The sequence below is a fragment of the Acomys minous genome, assembly GCF_964271855.1.
Source record: "Acomys minous genome assembly, chromosome: 9".
Lineage (NCBI taxonomy): Eukaryota > Metazoa > Chordata > Mammalia > Rodentia > Muridae > Acomys > Acomys minous.
Window position 1 is genome coordinate 16,841,857 of NC_140490.1, and position 26,757 is coordinate 16,868,613.

The 26,757-nt window shown below is 50.0% G+C and overlaps 1 protein-coding gene across 3 annotated transcripts; it reads left to right on the forward strand.

Annotated features, from left to right (window-relative positions):
- Positions 1 to 26,757, forward strand: LOC311605549 (cardiac-enriched FHL2-interacting protein). Of its 3 annotated transcripts, XM_084796187.1 has the most exons (7): positions 1 to 388; positions 2,846 to 3,099; positions 3,222 to 3,325; positions 4,177 to 4,346; positions 18,118 to 18,220; positions 18,675 to 18,797; positions 21,741 to 26,757. In XM_084796187.1, the coding sequence occupies exon 7, from the start codon at positions 21,892 to 21,894 to the stop codon at positions 26,125 to 26,127; it is 4,236 nt and encodes a 1,411-aa protein (XP_084652313.1). In that variant the 5' UTR covers positions 1 to 388; positions 2,846 to 3,099; positions 3,222 to 3,325; positions 4,177 to 4,346; positions 18,118 to 18,220; positions 18,675 to 18,797; positions 21,741 to 21,891; the 3' UTR covers positions 26,128 to 26,757. The 3 variants fall into 3 exon arrangements, with proteins under 3 accessions (XP_084652313.1, XP_084652315.1, XP_084652314.1); XM_084796189.1 differs by lacking the exon at positions 1 to 388 and having other exon boundaries at positions 2,556 to 3,099; positions 18,675 to 18,749; XM_084796188.1 differs by lacking the exon at positions 1 to 388 and having other exon boundaries at positions 2,556 to 3,099; positions 4,177 to 4,312.

Sequence of the window (26,757 nt, forward strand, 5' to 3'; positions counted from 1 at the left end):
GCTATGACAATGACTCCAAAAGCTATGCAACCTTTAGGAGGTATGGCCAAGCTAGTGGAAACAGTTCATTAGGGGCAGAGGAAGTGTTTGGGTTTTCTTCTCTCTTCCTCCTGAAGTTTTGGGATAGCAAACAACTCATGGAGTGGAACAAAAGGCTAAGATCAAGTGTATAGTGTGTTGGCTCACTAGGGTAAGAGTGTTAAATGGTACAAGGCACAGTATAAGTGTAAGTGTTGTGTGTGTGTGCTGGCTAGTTTTTTCATTTTATTATCAAGCCAGGATGATGCAGCAGGCTCCTGAAGATGTTATCAGAAATGATTTCCAAGGAAATCTTGGTGCTGGCAAAGAAATGTCACCTATGTCCAGGTCACAAAGGTAGAAGAATCGGGTGAGTTGATGCATGGTCTTTATGAGGATTTTGGCTTCAAATAACCAGAGCCAGAAACCAGCTAAGAAGCCACTGTGCACTGCTGTCATCCCCAACTTTTGAACATGTCCAGTTAACGCAGATGCAACACAGTTTACCATTACTGTTAAAATGAAGCTAGTGGTCGTTGCGTGCATTGAGGCCGCGGCATGACCACTTTTGTTCCTGCCATTAAGCAGACCCTCTGGCCCTGCTGTGTTCCAGAGGCCTGCCGAGAGCTGTCATGGCAGTCATGGGACATGGTAGCACACTGCCTGAGGACAGCTTTATTTATGTGCCTGCCGAACGGACAAGCAGGCCTTGTTTTTCTAGACCATTCAGAGCCCAGTGGCTCACATAGCAGCCGTGAGTCTACATTTAGAATCGTGTCTTCATTCACATTCTTTCCATGTAGATCATGGCTCCTGGGCTGGACGGCAGTGGTCACTTCTTCTTGGCCAGACCCCAGGAACCATGCCAGCTCCGGGCGATACAGACCCTGGGTTCTCGATTCAAAGCCCAACTGTTGTCTTTGCTGGGGGTGCTCAGTGTCAAGTGTGCCCGTGGTAACTAATGCAGATGTGGGGCCCATGGCTTGCAGAAGGTGGAAGCTCTCTCCCTGGGGGGGGGCAGCTGGATTCTGGGGTGGTCAGCTGTGGTCTGGTTAGCCCGCTTAGAGCTCTTGCTAGGCAGAACGCCTTCTTGCTCTCTCTGAACATTGATGACAAAGCTGCCTGTGTCACTGCTAGCCCCTTCCCTGCCCCAGAAGGTTCCCCTGGTCTCTTGTCAGTCAGTCACTTCAAGCGAACAGTATCAGGCCTTGCCTCCTCAGAGCACAGGTCACCATTTCTACGATCCCAAACTAGACATGAGGTCATCTCTGCCACCTGTGAGGCGTTAAGAGTGAGCCAGGAAGAGCAGCACTGAGGGGAGCAGGAAAGCGAGCTGGGAAAGCAGAGGCTCCACGGAACAGTTCAGCTCTTGTTACTCATGCAAGGCAAATGCCGTGTATAGTGAGGTCTGGCAATGCAGGGTCATCTAATGTTGGGCTGAAGTAACTCTGGCCACACACAGACAAACATGGGACAGACCATGAATTTGTTTATATGTGTAAAATTTCAAGTCTATGGTTTCTTGGGTATTATTTAATAGAAAGCTCTATTTAAAGAAAAAAATAATAAGTTGGCCTAAGTGTCATTTAGAAGGAAACTAATAAATGATAATATAGATGGTTGCGAATGCCACAAAATTATGAAAAAATAATAAATAAATGGCTAACACTCAGGGAATCTTGGCAATATGCAAATATATACATATATACATACATATATATATATTCACTTTGACCTTTAACCCCACAGAACAACAGGTACTCTTTCCAGTTTAAACATAGGTAAACTGAGGAAGAGTGATTTGGCTGTCAATAGTTAACAGAATCAAGGCTCTCTAGGCCTTTGTAATGTATTCACTCCTGTTTGAAGTTGGTATTTGCCTTGGGTGAGGTGGCTAACATCTAAAGGCTCGATTTGAGTCTTCTTCAAACCAACTCTAAGTGCAGCGCCAAAAAAAAAAAAAATCAGGGCAGTGTCCGTCCACCTTGAGGACCTGATGCTCACAGACTAAGGTTCAAGGCTAGGACAGAGGTGGCTGCCCTTGAGGTGCTCACAGAGTCAGGACAGGCAGTCCACAAATAGACCCAGAGGCATGGTGCTCTGCAGGCCTCCCCCAGGGCTTTGAGCTCCGTTTGCAGGCAGGTATCCAATAGGAGTGGACGACTTGAATCCTTCAGGCCACAGACCAAGGGAGCATACGAGGGGGCTTTAGTTAGAAGAGAAGACATTCTCATATTGACTCTTGGCAGCAGGTGAGCTTTCCTGGGCCAGCTTGAAGAGGATGAGGAGGGCGAGTGGGAGCTAGCTGAAAGGAAGGAGGTGGCTGAGGGCCACTTAGGGGTAGGAGAGATGACCCCAGGCCAATCCAGGAAGCAGCCCTAGACAAGGCAGGTGTGAACTCATCTCAAGGCTTTGCGTTGGAGGTGGGAGTCCTTCCAAGAGAGGGCGAGAAGAGCCCTGGGCCGATAGAAAAGACTGTCGTTGGTACCCAGGGCCAAGTTGCCGAGTGGCCACTTACCTTGCAGCTTCCCCGATGATTTCACATCCTTCTGCAGCTCTCCCCCTTGAAACTCAGCCCAGCCTTCCCCCAGCCTGTGGCTGGCCAGATTCTTTTGCTCCCAAAAGCATGGCAGAGCATGGCTCCTTACTCGAGGAATGCAGGCTGTGGTCGTCCAGAGCCGATGATGAAACGAGCTATTTCTGCCGTGGGACACCAGCAGGCCTCCAGTGCTGGCTCCGCAGCAGTGCACACTATCATGTTCTTAACATTTCTTGAGACAAACGTTGTTTCCTTCCCACCTTGGGGGTGCTTTTTATTCTATTCTAGGTTCTGGGGTCGCTTTAGAAGTCACTCCGAGCTGCAGCTGGAATCGGGGCGAGGGTCCGGCCAGTCGGCACACAATTTTCACTCCCCCAAGTTATCTATTACTCGTGGCTGATCTGGATGTAAAAATAGCCTCTGAGGCTGTTTGTTTAATCTGACTGTTACTTGACACCACGCGGGTGCTGCTGCAGAGGGAACTGTTTGCCTCCTCCCCACCAAGAACACCATTTGGTTTCCCCAGGCCGGTCTCCGTTTGGGTAAGCTTCTTGGGGACTTCCTTGTGTGGCGGCTTCTGGCCACTGATTTTGCTCAACTGGGTAACTTGGTGAGCCGTGGGCAGTCTGGGTGCTGAATCCACTTTCCTCTCCTCTCTGGGTAGCCTGGCTAAGGGGGAAGAAGTTTGGGCAACTGGGCAGAGCCGGGTACCCTCCAGATCCTGGGAAGGCACAAGCAGCTGGGACGCACGCGCGTGGAGAACAGAAGGTACAGTCTGCACACTTGAGTGAGTCTCGAGCCGACGCTTGAAGGGTGTCTGCTCTGGGAGGGCTGTGAGTGCTGAGGTGTGCAACATGGTGTCTGTGGGGAAAGAGCACACTGGGTGCTCAGGCTCTTGAGGTTGTGTGTGCTTGGTGGACCATGAGCAGATTTAGAACACGTATGTGTGACTCGCCCTCTCATGTATCTGTCAGGGTGCTCAGCTCCTCCACAGCTGAGTGGGCACATGCTTGTGGATACGTCTGGTCCTTTCATGGCCAAATGGGACCACCAGGGTCCCAGGTTTTACAGCAGAGTTGAAGGAGGCAGCAGCGACTCCTTTGTCGCTCTCAGCTGCAACGATCAGAGGCACTAGCTATGGGGACACTTTCTGCCTTTCTGACTTATGGGCTTTGAAAGCACGTGGGTCTCCAACACAAAGCCCTCAGCAGCCTGCCTGTCCTCATGAACCCCAGGGAGCCCAACCAGATCCATGTAAGTCAGGCTTGCCCAGTCGAAAGCCATCCTTTTTCTCTGATGGAGATGAATTGGTAAGCGGTGAGAACACTTTTGGTTATGAATATATGAAAATTTAATAGAATTAAGAAATATTATTTAGCACTTTAAAATGCCTCTGTAAATAAAAGAATCAGATGTGCATGTTAAAAGAACGTCTGCTTTTCCAGCATTTGGAAACAGTGGTGATTGAATGCCCCGTGTCTGGGAGCCGGGATTTGTAAATAAAGCTTTGTTGGCACACAGCCCAGCACATTCATTTGCATACAGCCAGGCCTGCTTTTACACACCTGCCCAGGCCACGCAGCGTGCAAAAATGAAATCAACTGTGTGATCTTTTACAGAACAAGGTTTCGGGCTGCTCCAGCAGCCGAGTTGTTTTCATCCACAATCACCCACAGCAGCAATACAGTTCGTGCAAGCGAGCCTACTTCAACTCGGTGGTTCACCCCAAAATAAAGCAAACAGGAAGACATGAAAGTAAGAAGTTTGAAGCATGAAGTTGGGAGAAAAGGTCAGCAGGGATGGAAGGGGAATGAGAGGGAGAGTGGGGTAGAAGTAAAATATACTATACACCGTCAAAGGTTAAAAAATTAAAAACAAATTAGAAAGAAAAGAAACAAAGAGCTGGGAACAGGGTCGTCAGGGCCAGCAGCATGCAGGCTCTGAAATCGCCTACCCTAGGCCTGTTTGTCAGTTTTGGATCACACCGGAAGTGTTCAGTTTTGCCCGGTGAGGCTGAGGGTTACCTTAGCCTTAGAGTCACCAGTCGTGTGGAGTGTCCGTGTGGCCAGCTGACCAGAGTAGATTATGCTTATTGCAGAGTTTATAAATAGCCATCTCCGGGTGACCAGAGTCCAACCTGTGTCTGTCTCTAGGTCTTAGGCTGGGAGCAAGCGTGCCTGCTTTTTGGGTGACCAGAAGCTGGTAGGGATGGGAGCAAATGATCCCACTAAAGAGGTTGCGGGGGCGGGGGGGGGGGGTGGCGATGATGCCATACTGGATCACTGAGGCAGAAAGAGCAGAGTCCACCAGGACACCCAAGCAGAGGGAGCTATGAGAAAGAAGGTGGCGGGAAAGGCCAGAGGAAGAGTCCATGTCTTTGGCTGGCTGCCTTTTCTCAGTGACGACTATTGGTGCTTCCTGCCTCCCTGCTCTTGACCCTGACTAACAGGGGGAAGCCCCAAGTTCTGAAATAGCTTACTCCTCCAGTCATAGCCAGTCTCACTAAGCCATGACGCCAAGGTTAAGCCACTTTGCTTGCTATCTCTTGGGGTTTTAGTCTACCTGCCCAGGGACTGAAAAGGAGTGAGGGCGCTTTAAGGGAGCGGTGCACAGGGATGCCATTCCCCAGTCAGGTCCAGGCAGGCTACAGTGTGTCTTGGCTTTGCTTCTGTTGGTAGATTAAAGCCCGTTTTGCCAAGTCTAGCCAGCCCACAGGCTTGGTAATCTCATGGGTTTGGGTTGTCTGTTGTTCCTGGTTTTTATTTGTTTGTTTGTTTGTTTTGTTCTTAAACACAGACTGGCCTTGAACTCCAAATCCTCTATCCGTACCTCCAAATTGCCAAGTTCTGAGGGTACAGGAGTGTGCAGTCATGCTCTGCGATCTTGGGTTTCATTTAGTTAGTTGAGAAAACTCCAAGTGCCTCTTGGCCTCTGCTTGATCTTCAGGTGCTTGCGTGACGTGAGCTGCTGGAACTGGCCAGAGGGGAATCCAGGGAGCCAATGGGGGGGGGGGGACAAAGATCAGGATCCAACAGGGAACTTGGGGAGTACACACGCAATGTGAGCCACAGCGTCAGTGTGGAACATAGCTGTATACAGGACTAGTGCAGTGTGAGTAATGTACAGCCTCCTGGGTCAGCGGAAGGCAGGCCATGTTCTTGGCCTGGCAGCTGGGTCTGAGGTGGGGCAAACACACTCTGCTCCGGGCCTGTGTAAGTTGACCTTAGAAGAATCTGACAGCAGAGGAGTTTGAAGAACCCAACAAGTATCACTGCTTCTCTCAGGACATGGGAGAGTGTTCTCACACAGCTCTCCAAGGTCCAGCTCAGACAGGGTGTGAGCAAAGGCCAGCACCCAGGAAGGGCTCCCCAAAACAGCTCCAGCCGGAGCGCTGGGCTCTTGGCAGCATCATGCAGTCCTTTCTTTCTTTGAAAGGTCCCTTTCTTCTGGAACTATCTGGCTGGGTGGAGAGACCAATATCACCACAGCCATTTCTCATCTTAAAGACCGCAAGGGATGCTGGGACTCAGTTTATGCTGCTAGGAGCAGGATTCTTGAGGCTGCCCAGATCCTTGCCCAGCCTCTGCCATGATCAGGTTACACCTGGTACTGCTGAGCCCCACCTTTGAGGGGCAGGTGACATTTGGAGCAGCCCCTTGGTTGGCTGTCTTGAGACTATCAGGCGACATGCAGCATTGTGTTTGGGGGTTCAAAAACCCAGGAGTTGGCAGCTCTATCAAGCTAGGCCTGGCCACCTGTCCTCAATAGGCCAACTAAAGAGACAGGTGTTGGTGAAAAGAAGCGATTTAGTCAATGTGACCACATTGGAAGAGGGAACAAAGAGGCATAGTGATCCCCAAAGCTATCTTTGGGGGTCCTGACACAAAGCTTAAATTTAAACATTATGTGCATGCCTGGCTAGCTCCATCAGTTGAACGAGAGACTCCTAAGTTTGAAGATAAGGTTTAAAAATCACTGACCTGCCATTGTCTAGCTTTGTCTTCTAAGGCTAGGTTGCCGTTACTGTGTGAAATCTCCCTGAGAGACCAGAGCCTCCTCTGGACAGCACCAGGCTTTAGCCCTTCCCTTCTATGAGGATGAGATTTCTGGAGAAATTTCAACTCCCAAGGGACCTTTGTTTCGATATTCTGATAGTCAAAGAAAAGTCAGAAGTGTCTTTCTCTTTAGAATATCTTCACTCTTGCCAAGATCCCTACAGCACACACACCTGCCCCAATCTGGCTTTGTCTGAAACTCACAGGAAGCAGGGCCCAAGTGCTGCAGAAGACAAAGGTCAGAGTTCCAAGACACAGGGCTATACCCTGCCGTCCAGTTTCCACACCACAGCCTCCATGCAGAGGTTAGCTACATGTCCCCAACAGACAAAGCCTTAGCATGTCTGGGTTTATTCTTGAGGTCACGCAGCATGATAAGTCTTGGGATCCCCTTCACAGAAGCAGACATTGAGGCTTGGAGTGGTTAAATAATTTGTCCAAGGATGCACAGCTAACGAGGAGGAGAGTAATCAGACCAGAGAAGACCAACAGAAGAGGTCTCCCCAAGACCAGGGGATGGCCTGGAGCTCTGGTCATCCCCAGTGCAGTGGAGGATCTCTCTATCCTGCTGTCCTGACCCACTCAGAATCAAGGTTAGATACATGAACTTGAGATATAAATCCAGGCCACTTGTATCTTGGGGTCATAATTCCTGTGTAGGACATCCTCACCCCATGAAAGGCTCTCTGTTCCACCTGTTCTTTCCACAACCCTCTAAGGAGTTAACGAGTAACTGCAGCTGACTAAGCAGAGGCTCACAGTAGTGAGGTGGATTGGCCAGGTCACTCATCAAGTTGGGAGTGGAAGCACTGGTCACACAAGGCCTTGGGTCTGAATCTTGACCTCGGCTTCCTGGTCATGACCTTCAGCCTCTCCGAGCCTCAATTACTCCATCTCAAAATGGTTGGCAGCAAGCCTAAGCTAACCTTCTAATTGGAACTCCAAACAAGGCCATATGTACAAAGTGTGCTGTGAGGATCAAGGGGTTAAATGGACAAGTTCAAGGGCAGATGGCCAGGAGCTCCCTTAGAATGCTGGTACTCAGTGAGTATCTTGGGGTATGGATTTCCAATGATGGATGGACCCCGTGCTTCTCTTCTTTATTGCCCAACCCCAGGGTATCATTTCCCTTGTGAGGCAATTGTCCCCCAAGAGGGTATGGAGGACTCTTTGGATCCCCTTTTGCTTTCCTGGAGAGGTACTGCATGGGCTGTCATCTCTATCCAAACTGGCATACTCTGGGTCCTTTCATGGTTCCCTCTCTACCTTGCCTGGCTATCTTCTGGAAGCTAGAGAGAGGATGGTTGCTGGGTAGTACCATATTCCGAACATAGCCACCTGCCTCTCCTAAGGGACCATACCCATGTGCATCAACATATGACTGTGCTGGCAAATGGCACCTGGGTAACCAAAGTCCACGCTGTGGGATCCCCTCTGTACAACCTCTACAGAATCAAAAGCAGTTCCCATGAGTGCCAGGGTGCTGGGGTTGCCAGCAAGCCAGCAGCAACTGAGGCTCAGACAAATAGCAGTTTGTCCAAATTCTGTTGGATTCTGAAACTATGATCCAGCAAGGCAGTGTTGCTGTCTGAACAAGGTGCTAGAGAGTTCCAGGTCCTTTGCATCTCATGTTTTGAAGCCTGGCAAATGGAACAGGACATCCTGTGGCCAGAGGTCCTAAAATCAGCTCCTGGGAAACTCAAGTGTGAAAACCAGAGCATGGGGCCACAAGGGGCAGTACAGCACTGAGTAAACACACTTGGCCTACATCCTGAAGGTGCGAGAGCCTCCTTCAGCAGTGCCAGGTTCAAACCCCATACCACCAGGTACTAAACCTCTCTAGACTCTACATTGCTTCTCCATAAATAATAGGTATTCTTGACCTGCGCAGTTCTTGTATTAAATGACAATAAATATTGATGATGCTGGTGCCATACAGTGTTAATCTTAGGCTAGGTGCACAGCAAGTGAGAATGTCTCTCATCCATCCATCCATCCATGCATCCATCCATCCATCCATCTATCCATCTGCGTCCTTTCACAAGTAAATGCCTTGCCCCTGTGCCAAGCTCGTATTGCAGGGACAGTAAGCACACAGCACCCAATCCTGTCCATAGACTACCATCAGGGGAAGCCTGCCCTTGCCCAGTGAATCTTGCCTGCCTCTGTCTGTTACGTGGTTGGGAACTCAGATTTCCATTCCCCACTCAGAAGAACATCACTATAAATGGGGCTTGGTTTTCACTGTCCCTATTGTACAGTGACGGTTAAGAGAGATGCCCAGAATGACACTGTCATAGAACCAGGCTTCCAGCTCTTTCTGTGGCCCAGAGCTGCCTCTGCAGCCCCTTTCCCACATCAATCCCAGCATTTTCTGAGCCCAGGGCAGGATGCCCATGGAGAAGGTAGAAGGGAAGTATAGGTCAATATGGAACAAATACACGAGCAGGGCGAGATGCCATCCCCAGGGGACTTTGGTGGTATGTAGTGGCCAGGTCCAGAATCCCTCTGTGAGAACCTCCACAAGGCACCCAGAATCAGCACCACAGCTTGGGAAAAGAGTGATGCTCTAAGACAGCACGGTCCTCAACCCTCCTGATACTGTGACCCTTTAATATAGTCTTCATGTTGTGGTGATCCCCAACCACAAAATCATTTTTGTTGCTACTTCATAACTGTAATTTTGCCACTATTACCAATTTCAAGATCTGTGTTTTCTGATGATTTTAGGCAACCCCTGTGAAAGGGTCGTTTGAACCCCCCGAAGGGGTCATGACCCACAGGTTGAGAACCACTGCTCTAAGACTTGCCATCTTTTGATCACAGTTGCATTGTTATGCAGCCTTGCTAAAATGGCAGCGAGATGGCACGTAGAAGCCTGTACTGGTGGACCCTGTATGGCTTAGAAGCCGTGTCATCCTCCTCTGGTGGCTTCCCTGGCATCAGGCATGTTCTTGCAGTTTGGGTGAGCATCAAGGTGATCAGGTATTCTTTGGAAAGTATGAGTTGATCAACACTTACCCCAGTTCTGACAAAAGTGCACGGAAGGGGATTCCAGGTGATCCAAAAGCCTTCTGCTCTTCCTCTGATGCTAGCGCCATTGCTCCTGTAAAGGTAGATGGAACACCTCTGACTCTGAAGTAAACGGGAGACCCTTGAGGCGTGGCATCTGCACCTGCAGAGATATGGCCATGTTTACCAGGCAAGCAGAGGAGTGACATTTAGCATTGCCCCGCCCCATCTGAGGTGGGTTAGGGAGTGCAGCTGCTAGCTGGAGGGCAAGCTCGTGCAAGAGAGGCTTTCCATCCAAAAGCAAGCACAGCTGGAGCCTGCCGGGATTCAGAAGAATTCTAGAGTCCCTTGCACCTTGCAAAGCCTGCTGTGCACACCTGGTCCCAACTCTGCCTTCGGGACATCAGACTGGCATCAGGAAATGAGCCAGTGCTACAGATCAGTACATAGACTCCAGAGAGCCGGTCAATAAACACTGCTTGGCCTACAGTGGTCACCAGGGATCCAGAGCAGGAGCTGCAAGGATACAGGCTGCAGGAGACCCCTTGAGCCCAGCCTAGTTCTCCTTTCTTTCCCCTTGACTTCTCATTTCTCTTGAGGCTGGATCCTCCCTTGGGTCTGCGATGCCCGGAATCAGCATCCTCAAGTCCCGGTGACTCTAGCTACAGACTAGGCCTGAGGTCTAGGCAATGACCAGAACTTCCTGGGAAACTGGCCCCTCTAGATACTGTAGCCTGGCAACCCAGACAGAAAGAACTTTAGACAGGCTGAGCTGCAGAACTAAAACGCCTCTGTCCCAGACTATGCCCATCAGCAACAGGCCTCTGGCTTGAGTAAAGACCACACAATTATAGCCAGTACTTGGTGCCTGGTAAGTTCAAGTCGACTGCTGCCTTCCTCTGAGATCCTAGCAGTGTGTTGTGTGTTTACCCACCGTAGGGCTGAGAGGCCCGTCCGGATGTGACATGGCTAGTGGAAGATTCAAACTTAAGCCAAACCAGTGTTACCATTGGAGACGTGGTACCAACACTGTGCTTTCCCAGGGCTGGAAAAAGTAGCCTTATACTCCACCAGAGCACTGGGTCAGTTTGAGAGCTCTTGACTTTCACCATCTCCCAGCTTGAGGGTTATTCAAAAGAGGTCAATGACTTTGGTACCCTAATTAGTTTGCTTTCTATTGCTGTGATAAAACACCACAATTACAGTGACTTGGGGAGGATAGGGTTTATGCCATCTTATACCTCTCAGGTCATACCCTATCGCTGGGAGTTGCCAGGGCAGGAACTCATGGCAGGAACCTAGAGGCAGGAATTGAACCATAGAGGGGTGCTGCTTACTGGCTTGCTCCTTGTGGCTTGCTCACCCCACTTTTTTTTTTATACAACTCAGGAGCACATGCTAGGGGTAGCACTGCCCACCCTCCCCCCCACATAAATCATGATTCAAACCAATTCGATAACAGCATTTTCTCAGCTGAGGTGCCCTTCTCTCAGATGACTCTAACTTGTGTCTAGTTGACAAAACACCAGCCAGTGTAGCTAACAAATGTCAGATCCAAGGGGCCAAAATGGCTAAACCAGGTATGCAATAATTCTTCTTCTACAAGTCAGTGCTGTGTTTTGACACACATAAGTGACAACCTAGGAGAGAGACAGAGATAGCCTAATGTCACCTAGAGTACAAAGCAGCCCTTCCCAAGACTCCTAGTCCCACAGAGGAAAGGGCTCTGATCTTGGGTCAGCCCCATCTAGACTGCATCTCCAGCTCCAGATACAGGGAATATAACAAGTGCTCCACCAACACTAACTGGGTGAGTGCATGAAAAATCTTGAGGTGTCACTCCCACGAGCCCATGTCTTCTCTCAGCAGAGCCTACATCTCTGATTGTTTTAAAAGTTGAAAGGGATTACAAGGACACAGCCATGGTGACATTAGGCTGATGGTGGAGGAGAATCACTCTAGCACCAAAGAGAAGGTGTTATTTAGCTCCAGAGTGCAGGGGTCAAGCAAGGGTCAAGCGAGAATCCTGGAAACTTTCCCCAGTGTAAGATGGGGAAGAAGTCCATAGATTTGGCCATTTCATCATTCTCTGGTATAGACTGGATGTCTGTCTCCCTCCAAATTTATATGTTAAGACCCCGCCAGAGGGGTTTGTAAGAGATTATTATTATATTATCTGTGAGAGATAATTTAGTTAGGAGGGTGGAGTCCTTATGAGTGCCTTTAGAGGAGGAGTCCAGAGAGACCACCACCACCACCACCACCACCACCACCACCACCACCAGCACCACCAGCACCACCACCACCACCACCACCACCAGCACCACCAGCACCACCAGCACCACCAGCACCACCACCACCACCACCACCACCAGCACCACCACCACCACCACCACCACCAGCACCACCACCACCACCACCACCAGCACCATCACCACCAGCACCACCACCAGCACCACCACCAGCACCACCACCAGCACCACCACCACCACCACCAGCACCACCACCACCACCACCACCACCACCACCACCACCACCAGCAGCACCACCACCACCACCAGCACCACCACCACCAGCACCACCACCACCAGCACCACCATAATCATCACCACCACCACCACCACTACCACCATCATCATCACCACCACCAACACCACCACCACCAACAACAACACCGTATATGTGTAGACAAAGTAAACCAGGGACAGAGGTGTCCCAAGCCAGGGACAGAACCCCACCAGGTAACGTGTCTTGAGTACCTTGAACCTGAATTTCCCAGACATAAGGACTTCATGGTTGGTGCTTAAACCACCCATATGTCTGCTCTAACAGCCAAACCAACTAGGACAGTCTCCTGCAGAAGTACAGGACATAAACAAGAGCCCCTGGAGCAGCAGGGCTGTCGAATATTACAAAAAACACAAGAGCCTGGCAGGTGGCTGAGCCGCGAGCTGTGGTCCGAGCTGGACACAAACGAAGCAATGGTCATGACTCACTACTCTAAATGCCTCCTTGTGGTGTGGGCTAGCTGATTCCTCCAAACAGCACCCCAAAAGCCCAGCGAGAGGAATTGATTCCAGTTTCCCAGGGCCTTCTGGGTATGATAAACTCAACCTGTCACATCTTCTGTCTTCCTGCTTCCCCTTACTAAGAATGGAAAACACCATTCAATTAAGACGATTACATCCTCCCAAAGACGGTGGACTCAAAAACCACACCACAGGCAAGTGGTCAAACCGGTGGTAGAACAAACCCCAAAGGCCTCCTGTGGCGAGCGGCAAGCCTGGGCAACAGAAGACGACAGTCCCACACCAGGCAGCTGAGAGTAGGCCCTGGGCCAACGGAGGAAGTCCCAGCCTCGGCTGGACACCATTCAGCCCCAAGGCGTCATAGCTCTAAGCCTTCTCCAGAAAGAGGGACCCCTGTCCCCAGCCATCTCAGCACTTCTATTCCTGTGGCTTCCATGAAAAAGGCAGAGGTGGCCAGGAAAGTGAAATGAAATACCCTCCTTTTCTCCGCCTGCGCCTTCAGTTCTTCCCTGGGCCTCGCCTAGGGGCTAAGAGCAGTGAGGAAGACCTCTTGGCAATGCATTCTCTAGGCCCTGAGCTCCGTGTTCAGAGCTTCGTGCTGTAGAAAACACAGAGGAGTCCATGGAGGAAGTGGAGCTGAATCGCAGCCTGAACTCTTCCTTTTCTTTTCATGTCACGTTATACCAGGCAGCGTTCTGCACCTGTCTGTGCCTTCCTCCTCTGTCTATAAAAGTGGTGATGAAGTCCTACTCAGCTCTCCTCAAAACAGCCATGAGAAGCTAGCAAGACAATGAGTGGCAAGGACTACACGGCGTTGTGCAGGACTGTGTCACTCTGCTTCTGTGACATCTTTTTTTTTTTTTTCCCCAAGACAGGATCTCTCTGGATTAGCCCTGGCTGTCCTGGACTCACTCTGTAGACAAGGCTGGCCTCAAACTCATAGCAATCCACCAGCCTCTGCCTCCTGAGTGCTGGGATTAAAGGCATGTGCCCCCATGCCCAGCTTGTGATATCTTAAGACAGAAGCCACACTGGCGTCCTCTGATTGTCATACACTTTGGGTGCTAAGAGCTATTAGACCCCAAGTGCCAGACTGAAATGCCAAGAAGGCAGTAGAATTTTAATTTCAGAGTAGTTTTGGGTTTAAATAGTTTCCATGTGGATAGACATAATTTAAGGGCTGTTTACTAACTGTCTGAAAGTTGCATTTCACCAGTTGTTCCATGGTTTTAACTTTCTCATTCTGCCAGTCTAGGCATGTCAGAGACCTCCTGCTTTGTGTGATTCTCAGTGTCAGCCTGGGTACCCAGCCTAGCTTTATCACTCACCAACTGAGAGGCCCAAAACGGCTGTGTTACCTCTCTGAAGTTCTGTTGTCTCGTCTCAGAACTAATATTGATAACGTGTGTGAGTGACAATGGCCCAAGCTGCGGCCCTACCCTGGAGTCACCCACCAGGGCTCTGATTGGTAGGACAATCCTACTCCTTGTGTGATGTGAAAGATTGGCTGGCTATACATGGAGCTTTGGGAACTAAATGTTGGCACACAGAAGTCTCCTCACCTGGCCACCTCTTGCATTCCCCAGCAGAGGCTGGCCTATGTGGCACTCTCGGGCCTGATTTAGCAGCTGGCCTGATCCCTGAGGGAGAGACCGAGAACATGAGGTATCTGAGCTCTCAGGCTGCCCCCTATCTGTGTACCACACACTCCAGTGCACTTGTCATCACATCCTTGTGTCCCCAGAAATGCTCCCCACCACAGCAGCTGACAGCTTTCACACACGACAAGCAGGCACCAGGCCCAGGGTAAAAGAAACATAGGGAAATTGGCCTCATTCCAAGGATCTCAAAATGTCGGAGAGGCCGATTCATGTAGAAAACGTGCAATAAGGCAGCACATGTAACAAGAGAGAATAGATTCTACACGGAGTGCATGAGATAGCGATGTGGTAAGCAAGGTGGCCAGAGACAAAGAGGGATTCTCTGCAGAGGGATTACCACTCAGCCGAACCCATCAAGGACATGTGTCTGCAGATCCCTCAGCCAGTGGGTGGCAGGCCAGGACAGTCAGAGGCACAGAGGGAGGAAGTCACACTTGTCCCTCTTGCAAGGGGTCTGGCGGGAGGCACCATGCCATCTGCAGAACGCAGTGATGCAGTGACAGCTCACCTTGAGTCAAGGTGAAGAGCATCTCATACTTAGGATACATCCGGACTGCAGAGTGGATCTTGGTCCAGTGTGTGCCCTCATGTCTGGCTTCTTTGGTACACTCTATTCAAAGACACAACCTTCCAAAAGGAAAAGACAAAATGCACCCTTGAGCGTACTTCTACCCATTTAGGCTTAAGAAGGAGTGAAGGCATTTTCCTGTGTTTCTGAGGTTAGTGGAATCCCCCAGAGACAGCACCTGGGTGCTTTTTGAAACATGAGGGTTTGAAGGAAAAGAGCCACAGGCTTGGAGCTGGCTGGCAGGTGGCTGAAGCCTTGAGCTGCACCTTGACAGGGCCTCAATATGTAGATGCTCAGGTTTGAGCAAAGTCACAGTCACAAAACTCTGGGTAGCCTTTGTCCCAGTGAGCCATGTTCAGCCACCGCCCTCAATAAGCCAATCAAGGGGACCACATTAATAGTGAAAAGCAGAGAGGGAATTTCTTCAATATGGCATCCTGGGAGGAATAACAAAGACATCAGAAACTCCTTCAAGTCCATCTTAGGAGGATTTCAAAAGAGATAGGCATGGCTGAACAGCGTGGCCAGGAGTAGTCCCTGCCTGCCGTCACTTCTGCTCCAAGTCTCTTCTGCAAGACCATCTGTTAAGTCATAACATCTTTCTCCAGGAAACAAGTTCCTCCTCTGGATGCCCTGAGGCCTTCATCCATTTCCTCTTCCCAGAGGAAACTCCTGGGAAAACATGGGGATCCATTCTTTCCATAGTCCGATAGCCAAAGAGGGGAGCAGGTGTCTCTTTAGAATTTATTCATCTCTGCCAGACAGATGGGTTACAGCCTATGTCTATGTTACAGAGTGAGGAGAGAATCCTTAGATAGAGGCAGAAAAAACATCATGGTGAGGAAGAGAAGGCAAGAGACTGAACAGAAAACAAGGGGGAGGAGGGGGGAGGAGAAGGGGGAGGAGGAAGGAGAGGAGGAGGAGGAACAGCCAAGGGCACTTGGTGGAAGCCAATAGTCTCAATTGTGGCTAGAAGTTCAGTCATGAGCAGTCCCAACCTCTTGGAAGGTTCATCCAGAGCAGCAGACAGGATCCAAAGGCAAAGCACATGGGCTAGGCACACTTGGAGAAAAGGTTGCGCAGAAAGCATGTATGAAAACAGTTGCTTTGGAAAACTGGGTGTACGTGGAGGAATTCACCTTACCCCAGTTACATGTCACTTATGTCCCCATGTACTCACCAGCCCTTATTCTAAAGCCTGGCTTCTAACATGCTCAGCCCTGCACAATGTGTCCTGTATGTGCCAGTGGACTGGAGAGCCTAGGTGGCCTCTTTCAAATGCCTGATAGGAGTGACCCATAGGGGCCATCCCAGCAGCAATGACAGTGAACTTCTGAGCCAAGTGGGTAGGGGGAGAGTCTGAGCATAGAGTGGTAGGTCCTCAGCATCCTGACAATAAATGCCACCATGTCATTCTCATCTAGTTGGTGTCTACCTGTGGCATCAGCTGACCTTAGTCCCGCCCCCCCCCCCCCCCGTCATGTTTTAGGAGACCTCCTGCCAATGGATTGCATTTTATTTGGTGGTGCAAACTAGTCCATCTGAACTTTTCAGATGGCCTTAGAGCCTAAAGTCAGTTCCCTTGGTCTCTTGTTCCTCCAGCCGTGTGTGTGTGTGTGTGTGTGTGTGTGTGTGTGTGTGTGTGTATGTGTGTGTATGTGTGTGTATGTATATGTGTGTATGTGTGTGTGTTTGTGTGTGTGTATGTATGTATGTGTGTGTATGTGTGTGTATGTATATGTGTGTATGTGTGTGTGTTTGTGTGTGTATGTATGTATGTGTGTGTATGTATGTGTGTGTATGTGTGTTGTGTTTGTGTGTGTATGTATGTATGTATGTGAGTGTGTGTATGTCTGTGTGTGTATGTGTGTGTATGTATGTCTGTGTGTGTATGTGTGTGTGTTTGTGTGTGTATGTATGTATGTGTGTATGTATGTATGTGTGTATGTGTGTATGTATGTATGTGTGTATGTGTGTATGTGTGTGTGCATATGTGTGTATGTATGTATGTGTGTGTATGTGTGTGTATGTATGTATATGTGTATATGTGTGTATGTGTGTGTGTATGTGTGTGTGTGTTAGTGTATGTATGTATGTGTGTGTATGTGTGTGTATGTATGTATATGTGTATGTGTGTGTGTATGTGTGTGTGTTAGTGTATGTATGTATGTGTGTGTATGTGTGTGTGTGTATGTGTGTGTGTGTTTGTGTGTGTGTGTTTGTGTGTGTATGTATGTGTGTGTATGTATGTGTGTATATGTATGTGTGTGTGTGTGTATGCACGTGTACTGCCACATCTGTGTTGACTGACGCACTCAGCATGCAGACAGATGAGACCCTCTTTCTAGGTTCAGGGAACCTTCTAGTTTGTAAGAGACAGAATCAATCATCAATTTGTAGAACATATGGACCCTGATACCTGGTCTGTCACAGCGTAGTGTGCTCTGGGAAAAGTAATGGCAGCACGCCGTGGGATAGGGAGGAGACCCGTCAATGTCGGCGGGGGAGTTGGGATGGGCCTCGCCGTATGGCAGTACACACAAAGCGCCTCTCTGACTCTCTAAAGAAATATGCTCCCCAAATTTGAGTTATTATGAATATTAATATTATTAATAAACTAGCTTAGGCTAGATTAATATCCAGGAGCTACAATCTGGAGAAGGTCTGGAGGAAGCCCCAAGGGTCTGCCTTTAAGATTTGCATAGTGGCTTTATTTTAATTAGTTTACCTTCCTTCTGAGCGCTCTGGAAACCCTCCTGGACAGCTTTGGGGTTCTTTTAGCTGTCAAAACAGATACTCACACCTCCTTCCAACAATAAATCGAACACCACAGCTGTCAGCTGAGTGGACTTGAATTGGCTGTTCTATGTCCCTTTACTGTGAAAACTAAGTTACCAACTTAGTTAGGAATGGTCCTTGCCCATATTTTACTGGAAAAGAAAAGGTCCATAGCTGGCTGTCTCCTGTTAGAAATCCTTCCTGCAGGCTTACTAGAGACTTCTGGAGATTCCTTAGACTACTGGCAAGTTCATGAGTATTAGGAAGAATATAAGTTAGCTTTGTACTGGTTTTTACCAAAAATGTCTGTATTATAATTTCAGTGCATTTAAGTGTGAATTTAAAACACTATCAGCCAACCTCCTTATGAACTATACTACTGACATTGGAAGACAGTTTTTCTATTGAAGACTCCACAACTGTTTTTACTGAAAACATATTTTCCTCTTTATTCTAGATGGACAGTGATGACACCAAATCTCAGCATGAAAAACTGTCTGAAAAACACAGATCCTAAAAGCCAGCAAGGCAGGCAACTGCAGCCCCCACTGCCATAAGAGGTAAGTGTGTAAGTCAGCCTTCCACTGCTGTAACAAACATCTGAGATTATTAACTCAAAAAGGGAAACATCTGTTTTGGCTCATTTGAGTGTTGGCTCTATGAGTTTAGCACCGTAGAGAGGAGTACCATGAAGAAATAAGTGAGGAGGTAGACGCTCACCTCATGGCAGCCAGTAAGCAGAGTGGAAGAGGACAGCCAGGGCCTCAGCCTACTGGCTTCCCTCTAGACCCCCACCCTCTCAGTTCCTAATATCACCCAGTAGATCCAAAATGGAAACCACACTTTTTTTCACATGAGGATCTCAGGGACATTCCGGGTCCAAATCAGAGCCCAGTGGAACCAACCCAAAGGCCAGCATCAGGAAACACCTTCTGAGGTTTATAAACGGGCCCAAAGTACTGCTGGGGAGGGTGGGGGTGAAGCCAGTGTTATGACTTTTCCTCTTCACTCCAGGGAATATAAGCAGTTGAAGAAGCTATCTGAATGACGCTGGTGGGCAGAAGTCATGTGGGTGTTTTCTGACCACCGGTGAGCATCTTCCCAGCCTGTTTGGAGCCACACTGAGCCCAAGATCAGGTAGGGGTATCTGCAAGCAACCGAAGCAGAACTTGAACAGATACACAGAAATGGCTCAGTGTGAAAGAGATGCATGCTGCCTATGCTAGTACATGCCTGTAGTCCCAGCGCTTGGTGGGTAGAGGCAGGAGGTTCAAGGCCATCCTGGACTACATGAGACCTCGTCTCAAGAAAACACAATAAGGTGGTCAAGGTGGAAGCTGAAGGCCTTCTCTCCCTGACAACCACGCCTCCCGCCCCCAAGCCCCGCCCCCAAGCCCCGCCCCCAAGCCCCGCCCCCCGAGCCCCACCCACCACCACCACCACCCCCAGCCCCACATGCATTGTCAGCACCTATGCACGTGTCAGCCCCTGCCCAGCTACGAACTACAAAGCACCCTTGCTCTAGTCTCACCCAGTCTGAGGGCTTTAGCAGTCACCTTGACTATCACATTAACCTCAAGGGCATCACGGTAAATGAAATAATCCAGAAACGAAAGAACAAAAGACTGTGTGCTTCCAAAGTAGAACTGAGAGCTGGGAGTCCAGCTGGGTGGCAGAGCACTTGCCCGGCAAGACTAAAGGCCGTGCCTTTGAGTTCCCAGCACCATAAAAAGCAGCGCACTCTCCGCCAAAGATAAAGACATGTCCCTGCAATCGCGGCACTCGGCAGCTGAGGCAGGAGGATCACCAGTTGTAAGCTTCCACATCCATCTCATCTCAAAGAAACAAATCAGAAAACCAAAAGTGAAACAGAGGATATGGGAACTTGGAGCGAGGTGACCGGAGAGCTGGTGTTTAGTGAATAGAATGTCACTTTTATAAACTCGAACCACACTGCAAAAGGATGTGGGTCGGGTTGTGCCGCAAGTGCGCACTTGGCATGGCTGAGACGGCAAACTTTATGCCGTGTGTATTTCGCCTAGATTTTAAAAGAAGGGCCTGTAATGAGTGGTATAGTATAGTTGAGGAACAGGCAGGCTGAGGAAGAGCCGCTTGAACGCTGGGTTCTCCAGAACAGAAGCAGAAAGGTTCTAAGTGATAGAAACACAACCTAGGAGCTAGCCCCAGCACATTTCCAAGTGTAGCACTGTGACGACAGGACCGCTCTGGGCCTGGCTGACAATCTGAACTTGACCCCCTGTAGCCATATGATAGATGGAGAAACAGACTGCCGGGAGTTTGTCTCCTAGTCCCCACACACACATGGCAGCACCCTTCCTGCTTACTCTCCTTTAGTCCAGCCCCAGGTACCTACCATTCTGCCCTCTGTTTCTAGGGGTTTGATTTTAGATTCCTCACATATATGGTAGCGCATCACATTTATTCTTCCGTGCCTGAGTTATTACACTTAGAACGATGTCCTCTAGAAACATCCATGTTGTCACTAACAACACACTTTCCTTTGTTTTTAACCATAAATAATATTCTAATATGTATATCTTATGTCCCTCTATTCATTCATCGGTCCATGCGTATCTAGGCTCCTTCCATGTTTGGTCTGTTGATAGTGGTGCTGCCAAGAACATGAGAGAGCAGGGGCTCTGCAAGCCCTGACTTCATTCCATTGGTTGTATGCACTTGGCTGCACTGAGGAACTTTTATAATAATAGTTAGTGGTTGTAATGGTTATAGTGCTTATAGAAGACGAATTTTATATTTTAGTGTATTTGTTTTATGCGTGTGAGCGCTTTGCCGGCATGTGCATCGCATGCATGCTCAGTGCCTGCAGAGTTCAGAAGAGGGCATCAGAGAACTGGAGGTACAGGCAGTTGTGAGCTGCCCTGTGGGTTCTAGAACCCCAGGCCCAGTTCTATTAGAACCACCTAGACTCTTAACTGCTGAGCCATCTCTCCAGCCCCTAATTTACACTTCTATCAACAGTGTGAAGGGGTCTTCTTTCCCTCCGTCACAATTTTTTTTCATTTTATTTATTTTGTGTACTGTGTGTGCAGAGGTGTGCACAAGCCATGCTTTGAGTGTGGAGGTCAGAGGATTACTAGTGAGAGTCGGTTCTCTCCTTTCACTACGTGGGTCTTGGGGGGGCCAAACTCAGCACATACTTTTTACTGTCTCCCTGCCTGCTGCCTTTGGTTCTTGTTGGTTGGATTTATTACTACTTAACCTGACAAGCATGGTTTCTCACTATGGTTTTAACTTGTACTTCCCTGAACAATTAGTGATGTTGAGCATCTTTCGGTATACCTGTTTGCCATTTAAATATCTTCTCTGGAGAAATGCCTAAGTAATTACTTTCCTTCTCTGTTGTTATTTTATTTTGGTTTTGGAGGCATGGCCTCTCTACATAGCCCTGGCTGTCCTGAAACTCACTCTGTAGACCAAACTGGCCTAGAGCCCACAGAGATCCACCCGCCTCTGCCTTCCAAGTCCTTGGGTTAAAGGTGTTCACCACCACACCGATTGCTTTCCTAATTTTTTTGAGTTGAGTTCTTTGGGTTTGTTATTTAGGGTTTTGTTATTTTGAGGTTTTTGGTTTTCGCTATTTAGCAAATATTACATATTATAGACACTAACCCTTTAGGAGATCCACAGTTGCCTTTTTATTTTGTTGATTATTTCCTTTGCCACAAAGAAGCCTTTTAGTTTAATGTGGTCACACTCAGCCATTTTGGCATTTGTTGCCTGTCACCTCAGTCATTTGTTGCCTGTCACCTCAGTCGTCTTTCTCTTAAGGCCTTGAACTGATTAGCCGGTGTTCACTTGCATGACACAAGATAATCTGCTTTACCCGAAGTCTACTTATTCTAATGCTAGTCACATCTGAGCAATACTATCATGGCCACAGCTAGACTAGTGACCAGGGAGTCCACTTGGTTAGCCAAGGTGACACATGAAATTAACAATAAACAGACCTTATCATCCATTTAAGACTGACATGAAGCGCTTGTGTAGATTGATTAAACAGGGCACCCTATTCACACCATGTACTTCTTCCTTTTACAGATAAAATATATATAAATCCTCACTTTGCTATTGCAACCAGTCAGCTCAAAGCTCTACCTCGTGGCAGGTTTGTTTCTCTTAACTCTTGCCAGAATCTCACCAAACGGCACCTGACAGCTGACAAAGACAGTCCCACTAAAGCCAACAGACTATGCAGGGAAACAAAAAGTGCACAGATGGGTTCAGTGATACGTCCAGCATCGGCAGCGTGCTGGATGATGCAGACAGGGAGGTGAGCAACCTCACAGACCGGGCATTCCGGAGTCTCTGCATCTCTGAGGATGCATCCTTCCATGACTCTGACCTGGCTTTGTCCCCAGATAGCAGCAGCCAGGCGTTGGGGACTTTTCATCAGGAAACAGTGAGCCACACCAACAGGAAAAGTGGGATTTGGAGCCAGCTTCCATCTCAAGGCACAGAACATTCAGGCTGGGCAGCCACCTTCCAACAGCAGCCCAAGTACGTTCAAGGAGAAGAAAAGTACCCCAAAAACAGTCCCCCATCAACACCAGCCCAGAGGAGACTGGAGGTACCCATTTCTGGCCTGAGGAGCAGCCGCAAGCCCATCTCCAAAGTCTCCTCACTAATCAGATCTTTTGACAAGACAGAGATTCAACCTTGTGACAGCCGGCCTCCACCCAGCAAACCCCCAGCTCTCAAAAACCCCCCCAAATTTGCACCCCTCCCAGAAAGTGGCGTCAACTTCTGCTTCGACTCTGCCTTTCTGACTGTTAGGAGGGTGCCTGCTGAAGTCTCTAACACCCAAAAGAGCAGCCACCAGCCTGGCAAGGGTCCTGGAGAACAAGAGTCTCCCAAGAACCCAGAAATAGCCTGTCACGGCTCAGACAGCCTCCTCCGGACACCTGAGCATGTGGCTGGCTCATTTGAGCCGAGGTTTTCCTCTCCAACTCTCAAGCCAGCCAAAGGTGAGCCAGGAAGGGGTAAGGAGTGGGTTCCCAGGGGGACTTTTCTGCATAGTGAAAACAGTGCTTTTGAGTCGTGGAACACCCACCAACCAAAGCTCCTGGAGAGAAAGGACACTGCTGAAACTACCCCAGAAGGCAAAGCTCCCAAACTTTATGAGGACATGCCCTTGCGAAAGGAGCCCAACTCTGCTGAGTCCAAGGTCTCCCCATGCCAGAGCCGGGATAACTGTACCCAGGAAGAGAACAAGTCAGCATCGAGGACTCAGTCAACATCTGGAGCCTGGGGTGCCAGGGATCCAGGGTCCCAGGTATTCCCTGTAGAGGGAAACGCTTCACAGATTGACCCTCAGGTGAAATGCAGTCAGGCCCCATGGAGGAAGCCAAAGACGGGCAAAGGAGGGACAGACGGTCCACATGATGCTTTGGAAGACAAGAAACAGCCCAATAGGAGAAGCCTACCTCTGTATCCAAAGCTCAACCCTCAGGGTCAACTTCCAGAAAATGGTGTTCTAGACATGCCGGAGGACTCCAGTGACCATTACGCTCCCCCTTTTAACATCAGTAAGCTTCTCACCCCAATTATATCCACCAAGCACGTCCTGGAATCTTCAGACACCCAACCGGTGGAAACCAGCCCATCCCCTCCGGGACAGCTGAATGGGTACCAGCAGGGGCCTAATGAGGCTCAGTCTCGAGATAGCTACAAATCCAAAGCCCCCAGCCTGCTGTTCAACCTCAAGGATGTTAGGAAGCGTGTCAAGAGTACATACAGTCCCTTGCCTCTCTTAAAAAACTTCGACGAGAAAACCAGGGATAAGCTTGACGGCAAGCAAGAACCTGTGAGCAACGGGGTCACCCTTCCCGCCGAGCTTTTCAAGGAGACTCCAGCTGATGCCCCTAGCATTTTGCACAGCAGTACCCAGAAGGATCCTGCTATCAACCCCAGTGAGTCCTTTGTAGACAGCCACTCGGCCCTCCCTCTCTGTTCACCTTCAGCTGGCTCTAAATCCCACTTCTGTGTCAATGGGGAGGCCGCAGAAAGGAGCAGTGATGAGAAAGAAGATGCTAATGCAGAGGCAGAGCAAGCTCCTTCTGAGTGTGGTCCACATGCAGACTCCAGGAAACGCCTCCCCCGGAAACATCTGTCCCTGAAACTCTGCAACAGGGAATCTGAAACTGAGAAAAAGAAGCCCCACCAGCTGGAGAACGGGCTTTCGAGATCCATCTCCCAAGAGACAGAGCCTGAGCAGGAAGTGCGGCTCCAGAACCCACCCTTGAACCACAAGTTCTCCCCAGGCCCCCTTTCCCCTGAGGAGGAGGATGTGTTTTACAGTGACAGTCAATCCGATTTTACTCCATGCCGCCAGACAAAGGCTAAATTCAGCACCAGCTCTTCAGATCAATCCTTTGCTTCTTTTGATGATCAGCAGCAGAAGATGTGGTTTACAGAAGGCCCCCCGGAAGACAGGAAGAGTCATGTGAGTGCAGGTGACAGTCAGAAGGACGAGAAGGAGACCGTGATGGAGAAAGAAGTGCCACAGCAGCGTGCCTTAAGTAATGGACATACAGGTGTGGAAGACCACAGACAGGAGGAAACGCAAAGAAAAGCACAAGGTTGGGAGGGAGGGAGACCCAGGAGGGCGTCAGTGGAAGAGGTCAACGTCAGAGGCTCTTGGATGGGGGATGACAAGGATACAGCTGTTTCCCATGCCAAAGACTCAACCGCCTTGCCAGCTTCTAGCAACAAGCACAGACTGTTCCCAATTAAAGACAACACACTCAGGGCCACCCCGGTGATAAAACCTATCATTCTGCCTCTCCTGAGGACAGTGTCCTCCGAGGAGTCACTTAGTGGTGGCCACAAAGAGAATGAATTCCCAAGGCAACCGCGGGGCGAAGACGCTGGTGGCCTCTGTGCCTCAGAAAGCCAGGAAATGCCTAACACCCCTTTATCCAATAACATGCCGGGCACACAGCAGAAGTGTGTGGTGTGTGAGGACGTGGAGGAGGACCCGGTGCACACTGCAGCCCAGGATGAGACTTTTCAGCAAGGCCGGAAGGGGAGTTTCTCTTTTCAATCATTGGTGGAAGAGGGACACGGGATTAAGCCACACCCAGATATAATAGGTGAAGCCCTAACACGTGATAAGAAAATCAGATCTGCAGACTCAAGGAAGCTGGCGCCCCCACAGCATATTCCCACCATTGCTTTACCTCCAGATGACTTAGAAGAGCCAACCCCCTCCCTGACGCCCCACATGTATTGGGAAGAACAAGACTTCCAAAGTCACTTTCTCTCTGCACCCAGAGCAGGACCTCCAGGAAGAAGGCTGGTCCCCAGTGAGGCAGCGACTTCCCCCAACCCCAGCTCTCTGGGAGAGAGCAGCACCTGCTCTCCTGTGGCCAGCAGTGTTTGGGAAGAAGCATCCCAGTCCGCTGGGGAACTGGGACTGCATCGAGAGCCTCTGTGCCCCAGCCCCTGGGCCAGCCCAGGTTCTATAAGGCTCACCCGGAGGGAGGACATGACACATGGCCTCACATGGGAGGCTGAAGGCTCCGATGCCCAACTTGAGCGCTTGCCACATCTCAGGACCCTCTCTCCAAAAGGTGTTTTGCTGGCAGATGCAGCTGAGAAACCCGAGCCCTCTGCTCTGCAGGAGAGGGCCGCAGGCAAGCCCCCTGCAGTCCCACCCAAGACCGAAAAGGCCTTGAGGAGGGCAAAGAAGCTGGCAAGCAAGAGGAGAAAGGGCGACCAGGCGCCCGGGAAGCACACAGAGGCCTGGGACGGCAAGTCCTTCACAGAGGACACGCAGGGGACAGAGCGGAGGCCTGTGTCTCCTGGAAAAGGGTCTCGGCCCAGGTTCCCTGCTGTCCGCTCCCTGCCTCCACCCAGGCACCGCCACTCTGTGTCCTGTGGCTGGGAGCCCGCTGGGAGGCGGCCTTGGGGGCACCAGTCCCTCACGCCCCTGCCCCCTTACCCTGCCACCCAGAAGGTGCTCCAGGATCCCCAGTCGGGACAATATTTTGTCTTCGACGTGCCTCTCCAAGTGAAAATCAAGACTTTCTACGACCCAGAGACTGGCAAATATGTCAAGGTCTCTGTTCCATCCTCAGAGGAGGCCTCCTCCGAGCCACCTCTGCAGGATGCCCTGGCTACTCCCTACCTACTGTATCCTGGCTTCCGGCCAGTGCCTGTGACTTCCTTGATGCCTCTGCGCTGCTCCTCTCAGCTGGCAGCTCCCACCTTTCTCAGGCAGGGCCCCAGCCACAGGCCCCAGAGCTCCCAGGGAGCTAGACTGCAGCTGCCCCCTGAACATCTGGGTGAGTCCACCCAGCATGCCTCTGGCCAGCTCCCCCGTGGGCCTCCCCATAGTCCAGAGGAAGAGGGCTCAGAAGCTCCAGGCCTAAACATCATCTCCACCAATGACCTAGAGGACTTTGCCACAGAGGGTGTTTCTTGAGAATTGAAGCAGATTGACCCCCCCCCACACTCCCCTCAAACTAGAAAAGCTTACAGACCGTCTCTAATACCTCTATCATCTATCTACCTACCTAGCTGCACGCACACACACACACACACACACACACACACACACACACACACACACACACACACACTTCAACTCACATCTAGCCATTTGAGATCCCTATAGTCCAAAAAGATGTGGGGATCCCCATGGGCTCCCTAGGGCCAAGATTCAGTCTCCTCTTCCCCAGCCATCTCGCTGCCCATGGATGTGGTGTGGGACACCACCCCATCCTAAGAGTGACCAGACTCAGGCCACCCTGACATTCTCCTTCTCAGGGGTGGGCCTCCTCAGCAAGGTTCCCAGGAATGCTGAGGCCCTGCAGGAGGCGAGAAACACCTCATCACATCCTCACATCCAACCTGGGGTTAAGCATAGCCCACAGCAGCAGAGTTTTAGGTCCCCTCAGATGGCACTGGCTCAGGACAGACCCAAGGCAATCTTGCAGAAGTGATCCTTTGCAGAGTGGATTTTTTTCCCCACGGTGGAAACTGTCTCTAAAAATCTCCTGATACAGCAATTGTTATTTAAAATGTGAAACAAGTTTGCCAGTGTGGTCCTGTC

Bases quoted from the DNA above. Each gene is read 5' to 3' on its own strand.
- LOC311605549 (XM_084796187.1), top strand. From the start codon at position 21,892: ATGCAGGGAAACAAAAAGTGCACAGATGGGTTCAGTGATACGTCCAGC.